The 13,919-nt window shown below is 43.4% G+C and overlaps 2 protein-coding genes across 2 annotated transcripts in view; one reads left to right on the top strand and one right to left on the bottom strand.

Annotated features, from left to right (window-relative positions):
* LOC146191678 (solute carrier family 35 member F3-like) overlaps nucleotides 1–3,242 on the top strand; it is a 74,519-nt gene extending 71,277 nt beyond the window's left edge. The window contains exon 8 of the mRNA XM_084602200.1: nucleotides 1,364–3,242. Coding sequence (XP_084458326.1) covers nucleotides 1,364–1,605 — 242 coding nt within the window. The 3' untranslated portion in view covers nucleotides 1,606–3,242. The remainder of the gene's footprint in view (nucleotides 1–1,363) is intronic.
* Nucleotides 3,243–4,114: 872 nt separating this feature from the next.
* On the bottom strand, nucleotides 4,115–11,878 carry LOC146191681 (plasma kallikrein-like). Its single transcript, XM_084599975.1, has 6 exons — nucleotides 11,646–11,878; nucleotides 9,952–10,132; nucleotides 8,905–8,992; nucleotides 8,634–8,814; nucleotides 5,305–5,450; nucleotides 4,115–4,307 (listed from the first exon to the last, which is right to left on the bottom strand). Exons 1-6 carry the CDS (start codon nucleotides 11,695–11,697, stop codon nucleotides 4,149–4,151), a joined length of 807 nt encoding a protein of 268 aa, XP_084456101.1. The 5' UTR covers nucleotides 11,698–11,878; the 3' UTR covers nucleotides 4,115–4,148.
* Nucleotides 11,879–13,919: the final 2,041 nt, after the last annotated feature.

Here is a 13,919-nt window from a genome sequence, read left to right on the forward strand (position 1 = left end):
ACTCGATATGTGCTGGCAATTTTTCAGACGCTTACATTCGTCTTGACAAAACATGGCTTCGACACTGATGCCAGTTGCAGTCGCTGGTCACTTCCTTTTCTGAGCATGAGTTGATCCTGTTGGCCTAAATCGGTTAAACGTCGGTATAAGGTCGGCACACAATGCACAGCGTAAAGGGCAGCATGCAGACTCGATGCCAGCACCGAGTGTATGTGCGCGCTTACATAGCAGAGCACAATGACTTATTTTCCGGCACCTGAATGCAGTAGTTTCGCGGTCGTGGTCATTCCCTTGGCATTTAGGCTGCGGCGTTAGGCTTTCAATTCTTAGATCGGTTAGAGGACTGCTTGGTAAATATAAGTAATAATAGGCACTGGCACTGCAGCGGCTGTTTCGTGCACGGGGCATAAAAATAGGCGCATAAAAAAAAACGGCAGCACGTTTTTTTTTTGTTTTTTTTTTTCGAAGCTGGTGATCTAAAACCCGCAAGAACTGATCAACAACTCAGAGCTGTGAAAACACTCTTTGTTTTCAGGACCAAACGTTTGTCTGATGTCATGGCTACACTCTCATTGATTCTACGAAATCTGTGAATAAATGAACGGATTGTGATGGCCTCACATCTTACCAAACAGCCGGTCCGGTAGCAATATCACAAAACGGCGGAGACAAAAGGAAGTAAAACCGAAGGACACAAGTTAAACTAGCGGAGAAAGTTGGCAAGAATAGACCACTGCGGAGGCCCGCTGCAAGGCTGCACACCAGCATTCTCAAATATGGCGTCCGCCTAGTTGGCTGTGGTCTCCTACAGGCAGAAGCTGTGCACTATTTCTTTTACTTTCCAGTATGGAAAGTTCTTACTGGTGCCGTTCTGATTGATTAGGGTCGCCGTACTTGCCGCAGGGCTGGAAACAATGTTTCAGACGCATAGAGCAGATGTCAATATCCCCAAAGCGCTCCAAGTATGCGTACTGATTACAAGCTTTGCAGAGTAATTAGGAAAATGATTTCAAAGTACTTGTAATGATAATACGTTATCATCAGGTATTGTTTGAAGCAAAGGCTATCTATGTTAGTCAGGACGGCTAGGAGATAGCAGGATATGGCCGAATTAGTGTCTGGTCAGTAGTGAAAAGGCGATGTGCAATAAAACAATGACAGCCTTGCTGCTGATCTATAAAAATGTGGCTCGCTTGATCGCCCAAGACAGTTCATAGGTCAGCTCTATTCCTGCCGATTCTGTGTACTCTGTCCGTTTCATGATGCGTTTTTATTTGATAATATATCTTCGTGTTTGTCATCACACAAAATGGTGAACTCCCTAACAGTGCCGCGTCATCCTTTGTTGTCTCCCAATGCGCAGTCGTAGACGTGTACATCTACGAGGTGATGTTCGAAGGCATGAAGCTGGCTGGAATCCTGCTCATCCTGATCGGCTTTATGCTTGTCCTTCTTCCGGAGGACTGGCCCGACTACCTGACCATGATGTTGCGATACAGGCGCACCAACCGTCGGCGCCGCAACGCCGCCAAGAAGCCCGCACCTCAGGACACCACCACTGGACACCGGTCCCGCTTGCGTACGCCGTCAGGACGAGTCAAGTAGCGCTTGGACGGGTTTGAGCTCGGAGACCTACTCAGAGTTCAAATCCAGAACAAGCGGCTAGAACAGACGGCGCACTTCAGCGTCGACATGGCGAACACCGTCTACGGCGGTCAGAGGTCTCCGGACAGCGAGCGTCACGAGTACATTTTCTAACCAGTCCAGTGAAATACGCGCGTGCGAACGCGGTGTTCTTTTAAGCCAGACACTCACTTCTGTGTGAAGCAGTGGCTGAATCGAAGAAGCACCGTCAGTGTCGTGCCGCTTGCCTTCGGAGCATAAAACGTGCGAGAACAAACTGTCGCTTCTGCAATAGGCTTCTCGACGCTGCATTACTGCCATTCAGCTACGCTGATACGTTTCTTGAAGTTGTTTGTGCTTTAGTTGAAGAAGGCCAGTGGAGAATCCAAGCTTCTTCATAGGTGTACTCTGACATTAAGTGGACCGTGCGAAAACGGATCGTGCGTCCGGTCTTCTTCTATGCGTGTGCAAAGTATGAGACGTTAAGAGTTCGTTATAGGAAGAGTTAAACGCGTGTGTGATTGTTTAGGTGGCTTACACGCTACAGTGTTGCGCGATACAGACCGCAGAGTGTTTTGTGGACCGCGGGAGACGTTCCTTTTCAGTGTACCTTTCGGTCACGAACAATATGTTTGCAGTGAAGTTCGTAGGTTTGTAGAAAGCGACTTTTCATTGATCAGTGAAGGGCTGCACATGTTCCATTCTGAATTACCAACACTTTGGACCACGAGAGCACAGCGATGTACAGAGTATCTTTTTGTTCGGATTTGATCAAGAGTACCTATAATGAGGTCATCACAAACTCGGGCTAGATGATATAATTTTCCTTAAAAATTCAGAAACTTCCTACTCCTGTGATACGTGAACACAATTGTGTGATTTTTGTTTCCCATTTCTCTCGACTGTATTACCGCTGCTTTATTGCTGCAACTAAACGGCGCTAAACATAGACTGTATACCAGCATAGAAGCTGAAACTTCAAATCATTTAGTTTTATTCTCTTTCACGAAGAGTTTTCTGGGATAAATCTATGACTAACGGCTACATTGCACGCTGCAAGAAGTCCTGATTTACTTGTGCAGAGCTAGAACACGTTTGGATGTCTAGTAAACAAGCTATTTGGCTTTGTCCACAGTCAAGCGCCCTTGCTATCAGCATGTGGAGCAGAGGGGCATTTGTTAAAATGGTTTTTTTTTCAGAGAATGGACCGCAAGCCTCTAAGCCAGAGAAGGTAATGCTGACAAAACGTACAGACTGACTGGCCCTCATCACAAATGTTATTTATTTGCTGTCATTTTCACCTTGTTGCAATTCGTCACTCATCACTCGCAAGTCTTGTCTGCATCCGTGAAGAGGAACATGCACATAACGCTCAGCGTGGAAGCACTGATTTCATCACGAGTGAAATAAAATTTCAACAAGAACGTGGGAATAAATCAGGGGACGTTCTTTTACATTCAGTGGCTGGTGCCACACAGCGCTGTCAAGGGGCCGCAGTCTTCATGTTCCTTTCTTTCGTAACTATAGTTGCCGCTATGTTGAATCATCAGCGACGCAGGTAAAGAAACACATTCCTCTGTGCCTGTTCGGCACGGTTAGTGTGTGTGGTTGTTATGTATGTACTTCTTCCTGCAGGCTATTACGGTCCTCGTAATAAGAAAACAAAAAAGGGGGGGGGGATTAACTTTAGCGAATCGTTTTAAACCTGTGGCATTCCGAAGTTTTCTCCTGCCGAGGATTGACACTTCTTCGTCTAAAAAAGTGCTGGTCATGTTTTTACTTGTGAACAAATTCCATATCCTCCGATCACTGCTTGGTCTTGCCTTAGTCGGAGTTCCACGGTTTATTTAACATTATTCTAAATCCGCCAAAAATTCTCAATTCTTGGTGTTCTATTTTAAACCAAATTCGTCACCGTTAAAATGTACTGGATATATAAAAGCTCCGACGGCATCCCTCAGAACTCTACCGTACTCCTTACAGTGAAATCGATTTACACGTTTCTACATAATTTCAAGAGTAACATCGGCGTGCATAAATTTAAGAGAAAGATAGATTGAAAATTGTCTTCTTAGTTTCCCACTGCTTTCTACATAAATTCTGTCTCAGATATTTTAGAAGAGACGCGCCGTCTATCGTATTGAAAAATATGGGACAAGTAAACACACCGTTGAGAGAGAGCGCTTTTGTGTTTTATGTGATGCAAACAGAAGCCGGCGTTAATAAAACAGCTGCTTTTTTTTTAGTTTTTAACACTTTCTACGATGGTCAGCTAGCGAGGTTTGATGAGCCGGGTAAGCTTGCTTGCAATTATGGCAGCTGACGAGTTCAACTTGTCGCGTGTTTTATGGCTCTATGTGTCCAGTTTGAGTGATACGGCTCTTGTGATACATGGCTTTGTTCAGCCCACAAATGGTGGTGCGTATACTTGGAAACTCTTCTGGCTGAAATTTTATTTAAAAAAAAGTCAGGCAGGGATTACCGTGGAGGATTACGATATGATTTTTCTCTTGGACCCGTGGATTTTAATAGGTAAAAAGGTAGACAAAATCGAGCACAGCCGAAACGCGCGTGAAAACTCCAGGTCTGTGGGGAGCGGCGCAGGACATTCCCCACGATGTGATGCCGGCCAACACCCAAGCACCGTCGCTTCGAAGGCATTGCAGTGGTCCTCCGGAGTCACCCTGGTAAGAAGGGCATTAAAGTATGAAGCGCTGAATGACGCACCCGCGCACAATTAGCAAACAGTATGACGTTCGCAGCTTCTACCCACTATCTACCCCACTTGTCCTAGGGCTACTTTAACGTTCTTGACACCCTAGAAACCTCTCCGCGAAGAACGTCTCTTTCTTTACTGTGCGAAGAATAGGTCACCGAAAATCTAACAGAAGTCTAACCACGTACTGAACTGCTGCTTTCTTGACGTGGGCGTTGTGCGACAAGCCAAGACGGTAAATGTGGTGTGATGCAGGCTACATGCCCACAGCATGGAACATGCGATGTAGAGAATGTTTTCTTAGATATCCCAATTGGTTAGTTAGATTTGGTTTATAGGGTTTCATGTCCCAAGATTTCATGTCAGGTTTCATGTCACCAAAGATTCCTTAATGTGCACTGGAATCGCACAGTCCACAGACGCCTTGTTCTTCGCCTTCATCGAAAAACGGCAACAGTAGCCACCATTTGAAATAGTCTACACCTGAAAGTAAGGACACTTTATTCTTTTTGTCAGAGTAACTGTAGTTGCTTTATGTAGCTGGTATTCGCGAGTCTTTCAATTTGTACATTATGCGTTGTATACTGTTCACGAAGGGCAAACGATGCGTTACACATAAAAAGCACGCAATGAATAGTCCGGACAAGGTTTTCTAATAGTAGCAAAAACGAACCGAGTGGAAATGGTTAAAGGGCAATTATTACCATTATTTTTAATCATTCATTGTCATTGTTTGCGTTCACGTTGTTTCACCGGAGTGTTAGTTTTGTCTAGCTGCGTACCTAGGGGACTTGTATTTCTTATGGTGTGAGTGAAAGATGGTGTGTTTTCAAGCGGCTCCATGGTTTAATTCTGACTAAACATCCGCGCCATTTTTTTTATTATGGCTCCACAAACGTACCAAAAACTGTTCCAATACGCACATCTTAAATTCCAGTGCCAGTAATATTTGATATGTCAATTACCTTGCATGGTCCTCGTCCTCCTTCGTCATAGCCAGCACAAAGCATCCTGTCTGTCACGTTGTTCACGTCTTCGTAGGCCTTTCGGCAGTCTTCCTGCTTCCAGACGTAAAGGTTGGTTTTCTGCAGGACGTCGGTCGTGGAACCATCTTCCGAGTAGTGCGGGAAACGTCAGTAGAAGAAAATGTCAGGTAGAAAACACGCAGCATGCGTTATACCCTTATTTCTCTACTCACAGTGCTAGCTTCAACGGAAACCTGAAGTTCTGGCCAAGTATTTTCTTTTTGATTACGAAACTGAATATATCCACTGAGAGAGCGGTACGGTCGCTTGGCTTTGTAGGACGAATAATGTTGACTCGGTTATTTTAAGTAAACGGCTGACTATATGGTAGTGTTCGTTTTTCTTAAAGAGCTGCTTTACAACAACCCTGAAATTATCACAGAAGCTTCGCAGCTAAGAACCAGTTTGCGATACTTTTTTTTTACTATTAATTCTGTAAACAAGCTAATCATAGCACATTTAGGTAATTAATATTTAATCTCAAATATAAATCACGATTAATTTTCTGCGCATAACGACAAGTTGAATTGTTCAGGTTTCTGATTTGTTGCAGAAGAGCTCCAATTAATGACTGCCTCAGCATATTCTTTTCGTGCGCCTCCGCGCTGGAGCTGTGCTTGAGACGCTCGACTGCTGTACCCATATATACGGGATCGAATCCCGGCCATAGTGACCGTTTCTCGATGGAGGCGGAATTCAAGGCACCCGTGTACTATGGGATGTCAGTGCGCGTTAAAGGATCCCAGGCGTTCGAAATTTCTTGAGCTCTCCAATGCGGCATGTCCCATATCCGAGTCACTTTGTGACATTAAACTACATTAAATAAAAAACAACCATTCGTTTCGTATTCTCTGGAATAGGTTCTAGCAGAAATGGAATCTTTATAGCGGCGCGCTCGAATATGACTAGAGCATGGAGAAATGCGTAGAAATGGGCACCGCTTTCGTATTTAAAGCCATTCCTAAAAACATTTCGCATTTAAGTCCATTCTTAAAAACCAACCACATCAGCAGCGAAAAAGGGCAAAAAGGTCCCGCTTATACGAGTGCTGAGTGATACGTAGAGAGAAATGTCCAGAGGAACCATACGGTCTCTATAAGGACGCCGTAGCTAGGGTTTAAGATTAATTTAGCTCACTCGCGGTTCTTTGTTCTCGCTGATACCGCACATCATAGGTGTTCTCACTCCTCTGCATCCAAATACAGCCACTACAGCCGAGGATTGATCCCAGCACCAAATCCAAGGAGCTACCGTGGTCTTATCTGGTTAGTGAACGCTGACATGCTTAGAAGTCCATACGCAGGTAAAGTGTTTTAGAAGAGAGCAGTGGGCTCACTGACAGCCGTTCCCTGACGCCGCTCATGTCAAGTACGAGAGGTGACGCCACAAGTGACTTCACTGTAGCTTCCTGCTGGTCCAGCCAGCATACGGCGCTGCGCGGTTATGTACGCGTTGCTTTGATGCTTATACCTAATTTGATAGGGGTAACGGCTAAGGGACAGTCCGAACAGGATCTGCAAAGCCATTCTTTATTTAGCGCTACTCAATGTCGCAGGCAGGGTAACATGTAGAGCGGCATGCAATCCGCGATACGTAATGGCTTGATGGAGCAGCTGGTATCGAAATGAATATCACCTTTTTCGGGTTTTTGCGTCAATTTTTGCGTGCTGCTGAATTTCGCGATTGTAAGTGTAGCGACACTGATCATACAATTGGCCAGAGCTTATCCAGGATTTTATTTTTAACTTCATGCATGTCAGCTACAAATAGAACAGAGACAGTTATGGTACTTTGAACCATTTAGGAAATTTTTAATATAGATTGTAACTCTAACTTGATGACAAAATCTATGCTAGTCCTTGTTGCCATCAGAAATTGTGAGCACACATACCATTCCTTCAAAGTTGTCTTGGATAATAAAATATTAAATGCGCGTCAACTAATACAGTGCATCTGCAGTGAAACCTGAATGTGCATGTTTTTCTTTTACCTTGTTTCATTTCCTCGTAGCATTCTTTTAGGTGATTAATATATGCAATGCGAAAAGCGGAACCTGGCAAAAGTGTCTCACTGCCAGGCCTAGAAAAAAGTTATTTGTCAGTTATTTCAACTATGCACTGACAAGCACGTATTCATTTACATCACAGCAATGAGTCAGCTTATGATGCTTTGTTTTTCTCCGTTCCTCATCTTTTACATAAACGCGCAGCCGAGGGATTACATAAAAGCTGATGATCCTGGCAGAAAGAATAGATACGCGCGAGTGAGGGGAGCAGCCAACTTTTAGCCAAAATCTTGCTTTCATAGCTGCCAGCACATACTGGATGTTGTCAGTGAACAGCTAATGGCAACTGAAGCAATTAGTGAACAGGTGTTTAAGCTTGATCACGAAGCCGAAGAGCAGACGCGACAAGTACGTCAGTCCACTTTCCGCCCCTCTGAAGAAAATGTTAACCGAGCGAGTTGAAGTAATCACCTGGAGATAGTATTGTGAGGGGTAACATTCAATCTTTACTTCCTATTCCACTATTACTTCCTACTATTTTTATCACACATCAACGTCGAGCATGTACTGCATATTGAAATATTAACTGATAATCTGTGCTAACCACATGCTATGGACAGACGCAAATGATTGTGCTGAAAAAAAATGTCTTTCCTGCCAAGCTGGTTGCATGAAAGCTGGGAGGGTCAGGGAAACGTCAGCATGGATATCATCACCTGAGATGATTTCTATCAATTAGACCAGCTGTGCAGATTCTTTTCCCATTCTTTCCACAACTCTCCGTTCCTCGGGACTGCAAATAATACTTTGGGGAGCACCTTTGACGTGAACATAGCCCGTCCTACACGTTCTTGCGTAGGAATGGTTTTGTCGACACTATAGCGTGCTACAAAAATTTACAGGAAGTTTTGGTCACTTTCGCTGCAGACAAATTTTCTTTATGTTAATGAAGAAGAAACTGATAATCTCATTGTCAGGCCTTCTGTCTCATAGACGAAACGCGAGCTGCAAGACGTTTAAGAAAACAGGCTAACAGCACGCGCGCACAGGGTTCAAAATGGACCAAGCGCTACAGTAAATTTGACATCAGCGCCATGACGCGGCCACCTGGAGAAGCAAAATTCGTTGACATTTGCGGCGCGACCGCTAGTGTGGGCTCGGCTTAGGAGTAAGCCCACTGCCCCCTTCTAGTACACTGTAACGCAGGGCAGCGTTTAGTCGGTGACAAAGCATTTTTGCAAAGAAGATTTTTGTTTCCACTTACCCATTCTCGGATAACCCCAGCCTGTTATGACGCAAGTCTGGCCAGTAAAATCATCTGACGGCTTCGGCATACAGATCGGGCTTAGGTAGTCATCAAAGAAGAAATCCATCGGCTCATCCAGCCTGATTAAGGCGATGTCGTAATCCACAGTGTCTTCACTGTAGTAGGGGTGTTTTATAATCTAGATGAAACGTACAATAGGCGGTCATAAGAATACTGCGCAACAAAACCTGTGCTGACAGAAGTAAAAAGAAGCGCTTTGCTGACTCACCTCAGAAACGTAATAATATCGTTCTGTCAGCTCTTTTCTGAAAAGGTGATCCTTGCCGACGTAGATCTTGTAAAATATTGGCGAGTATCTGAAAGAGCGTTAACATATGGAGCGTTGGGCAAATACCCCAGTCAGGATAATATTATGGCAAAACATTGGCAGACTGCTTCGCGTCTGATGGCAGTGTAAACTTGAAATCATCAGAAGCGTATAGACAAATCCAACTATACGTCAACTAATGGCTTTCTTTTAAACCCATAGGTCAGTAGAGTTGCGGATTTATGGTGTCGTTGACACTGCTTGCGTCAGCCTTTCTGCTGTCATTATTTTATACATAAATCTTTGAAACACATCCAAATCAGCGGCAAAAAGGGCAATATAAAGAGCTGCACGTGTATGGGTATTTGATGGTATGACTACGTTTGCGCTTCTGAAAACAGCTCCCGCGTGGAATATTTTTTTAAGACCGCATATATGCATGCGTTAGTAGTATAGAATAAAGACAGATGTCGACTATCAACTGAAAGGTTATCGCGCTTACTACTGGGAGCATTATTGCAATCATAGTCTTTACATTTGCAAGAAGTTGATTAAATTACTAAGATAGGTACTTTACACCGCCTTTAAAAAGAGTGCCAGTAATGTTTCGTAATAAAGCGGCGGCGCATATACCAAAAATACATAAAAACTAGAAATACCGTTATGCGAATCGGGTGTGTCAGGGTTATCTGAACTTTAGTGAAAACATTAAGCAAAAAGGCACCACATTCTAGGTTTCACTTGTCCCTGCGGAAGCACAAGCTACATATTCCCCCGAATTTCTTTTATTCCCGCATGTCATCTTGTTGTAATCTACAGATATACACGCCGCATTCCCGGAGGCAGCCCAGCAAGATCGAGTGGTAGTCGACCATACTTGAATTTGTCGCTGATGGTGGTGCTTTCAAATCCTAGGCCTTTACTTAATTGCCAAAACGTGGCGCCTTTTATATCAAGATCACTCACTTCATCTCGTAAGTGATTAAAGATCAACACAAAATGGCTCACTTCATGCAATGAGCAGCCGTAAGGATCCAATACTCGTCGAGGATGACGCCACCGCACTGGTGGCTGCTGAACACCTGTACGGACACCTGCCACGGGAACTCGAGTGGACCAGCGTCACTTCCTCCCACGATGCGCTCCGTGTCATACAGCAGGTTCCTTTGGCCGCATTGCGTCGCCCTGGCTTTGCATGCAATGTGCAGTAGATTGGCGCCGAATTGCAATAATTGCAAGATTAGCGCCATAATTGGGGGTCGCTAGCGCTCTCCTGGTTCAGGGTTTCAAATGCAGCGTTTGCTGCAACACCAGCGCTTCTCTGAACTCGTGTCTCTTTGATCAGTACTAGAATTGCTTGCCAATTTGTGCCACGCATCGGTTACCGTAATGTGTTTGATTTGGGCTTTGTGCTTGGAGTTTGGACTTGTGCTAAAACTAATGGACTATTGAAAGGAAGCTTTTCATCGGCAAATAGAGATTTAGGTTTACTCATAATGTTAGTCAGTACGTAGAGGAATCATGAAATATGAGCATGTCATATTGATTTTATATATATCGCGGAAAGACTGGGTAATTTAGGCTTAAAGCGCAGTTATATACTGTTCAGCCATCAGTGAGAAATATGCCTTTGCATTCGTAAGCCTGTTGAAAGTATTAATGTATTAATTACTGTTGGGAATGGGGCAAGTTGATTCTTAATTATCATACTTCTGAGTGTTTTATACCATAAATATGGTTGCTAAAAAATGCAATAAAACGTATGTGTGATGTAGAACTAACACCCAATTATCCCTAACCGTTTGTTGGAGGATTTGGGTTCTTGATAGGCATTAGGTAGTATATGCAGATTTCTAAACATGCTGGTAAAATGTAAACGTACATACAGTAGGCCTCACAGAGCAAGCTTACTCTACCCTGTTGAAGGACGTTCCCTATAATCAACTGGTGGCTGAATAAATATTAACGGTCTTTACAGCAAGCAATGGAACTCTGTGTAATCAACTCACGCGACATGGTATAGAAAAGAGTTTTGAGCCTATATCAGACAGCACGACAGAATTCTATCGCTACCACTTTTAGGTGTGAACTTGGCGCTTTGAATCTGTTGATTGCTTATTTTTCATACAATATATAGTAACTATATTTGCATAATGTGCAACTATATTCAGCAAGGCTTTCCACTCCAAACTATTGTGCATCCTAGTTTGAAGAGACCACAGAAAATGTTTTGTATTCACAACAACCTTCTGGATGGTTTTTGACCGCGGACATATAGAAAGAGCAGAAATTCGTCTAGTAAGAGCAGAATTTTGTGTAGCTGCAACAGAAAAATGCCACAAAGCTACGCAGTATCAAAACAACTACCGAAACAACTGCAGAATCTCAACCAGGTACTACACAGCAATAGAAAATTCTGACGTTGCAACACAACTACTGAATATTTCGAGTTTTTGACGCGATTTCGTTTTTTTGTTTCGACGGGTATGAATAATGTGAAAACGAAAGTCACCTGAGCATGTATATGGAATGGCAGCAGAATTCAAATTGCCCATAAGGTGTTCACCACAGATTGCTCAGATGGGACATGGTCACGTCTAAGTGCTCTAAATTCGCCACAACGTGTAGCGCCATGTTCAAAACACAAATTTAAAGACCAGGCGCTTAGGTACAGGAAAGTCTAAACCCATGAAGTAACTTACCACCTTTCAGCAGGAACAGAAGCAGAGCTAGCAGCTGTAAAACAGATCTCATCGCGAAGGAACCCACGAATCTGTGAGCTAAATGTACCCCGGTCAACTTGGAAGCATTACTTGGATGATGCCAGAACAGGATGTAAAAGAGTTTGTTGCTCGACCGCGGACACCTTAAGCGACGTCACAGTGGAGCCGTTGAACATAGCAGAGGCAACGGAGGACACCTACTTATCTTTACACGCGTAACATCTTTCACGCGGCGCTGTCTATACGACTAGGTTCCTTGGCTGGCGTCCATATCTGGGGCGACTCGTACTAACACCATAAACCTTGCTCCTTCCCTCAACGCTCACTCAGACATAAGCGCAGTGGGTCCAGCTGTAGGACTGCTGTTATATCTCCGAGCATTGTACAGTGTATTTGTCATCTTTGAAAGTGGAGATGACATGTATAACAAACATCACTATGGGGCTAGATGTGCGTATTCTAGGATAATTTGATTAGAGCTGCAACTAGATGTTTCAATTGACATAAAGATTTTTGCTGACTTTCAATAAGGCCGAGTTGCAAATGCGGTCGTGCATTGAAGGTTAACTTTTCAAACTTTTAAAATTTAAGCGCATTTGACAGCAAGTATATTCCTTTGCTATTATACTCAGAGTCTACTTTGTTTCAAACTAGGTGTCGTTGCAATGTATCTCAGGCTAATTCTGCTTTCATTCGCAGAGCTTTTGTTTTGTAAAGTATTAATTTCGGTCTGCGAACTGTGTTTTGCTATACTGAACCAAGCCTATGTCTCCTCTTGTATTGTAAGTTTTAGAACTGCTGCCGAACTGCACGTAAATGAGGCGAGGCTTCGTCAAGCCGTAATTAGGCAGTTTTTACCCATGACTCCCTTTTCTCGTTATGAGATTGGACAAATAACTTGATTTGAGTGGACAAAAAAACCTTAACAGCACATAACTATTCCACAGAACGTCCACAACAGTGTTACAAGTTCCCTGTTAACGTAGCTTTGAGTCGTAAAATGTTATAATTTACTAGCTACTCAGAACCCTTAGAGTCAATTGATTAATGCTAGCAGGCCTTTAACGCAACTATCTTCCATTAGCTTGTCTGAAACACGAAATAATTCCTATGTATAATATTTTTGTGGGAAAGCTTAGGCGACATAATTTGGCTCTAGATGGAAGTACAATCTATATTTCTTCCCGTGCCGTAGGTCTTGCTTTTTTTTTTTCGCCACAATAAGACGCGTTTGGGGAACAAAAGCAGCGTAGCAACTCTGCTACTCAACAGGCTTTCACCAAAAAGACTGCATAATCGAATCATCAACATCATTATCTACCCTGTCGCCGGGGTCGTCACAACCTGGCTGATTGCAACTTTTGTCCTATAGTTGAGCCATCCGACCGTTGATTAAGACTTTTCTCAAATATAATGCAATTATAACGATTGAACATGCGCTTATTGCGAGCGGTGGCACTGCTACCACCCAAGTCAGCGCGAGGACCATTGCGCTCCTTCTCAAATGGAGCAATAAACGTTGCCACATAGCCTGCTTACAACTGACAAGGTTGCACCGTGAACTTTGGCCATCAGTCGAATACCCTTACGTGATGCAGGAGTGGAGAGCGATGGGTCTCTCCAAACCTCGGTAACAACCACCTTCGCCTTCATACGTAAATATCGCGGGTACGCAAAAAAAGAAATAGCAACAGTTTAGGGCGATCCATCGCATTTATATGTCGCATATGCCATACTATTTTTCATTCATTCGCTAATAATTTCTACTTCTAAAATTAGTAAAACATTGGTCATGTCACAGTAAAGATTGTATTTTTTTTTTTACTCACAAATGCCTTTTCGCTTTGAATCTGTTGTTATTACGGTTCCATTCCAGTTCTCATCCTATTCCATGTTTCATGCTATACAAAACCTCATTTTATTCTATTTCATTTATATACGCTATATCGCTTTTTTGATACATTGTTTTCTGTGGTGTTCTTTCTTCTAGCATACATGTGGAGAGAATTTCTCTCTCCGCTTTAATCCTGCTACTCCTAGCAGAAGGAGAGGAAAATGTCTTTAACGCCACATGCCAGGGGCAAGCAAGTGCAGGCCTTACGCAAATGATGCAGCCGGATAATGCTTGCCATCACGGCACTCCTAATGCTATAGAATTGAAATACCGCTGATAAATATGGTCTATATAGACTCCCTATAGACTTCTATAGACTCTATTGCCATCCTTTATACCTAGTGTTTTTGTCTGAAGAC

This window comes from Amblyomma maculatum, chromosome 4 (genome assembly GCF_055883805.1).
Source record: "Amblyomma maculatum isolate TAMU_Amacu chromosome 4, ASM5588380v1, whole genome shotgun sequence".
Classification (NCBI taxonomy): Eukaryota; Metazoa; Arthropoda; class Arachnida; order Ixodida; family Ixodidae; genus Amblyomma; species Amblyomma maculatum.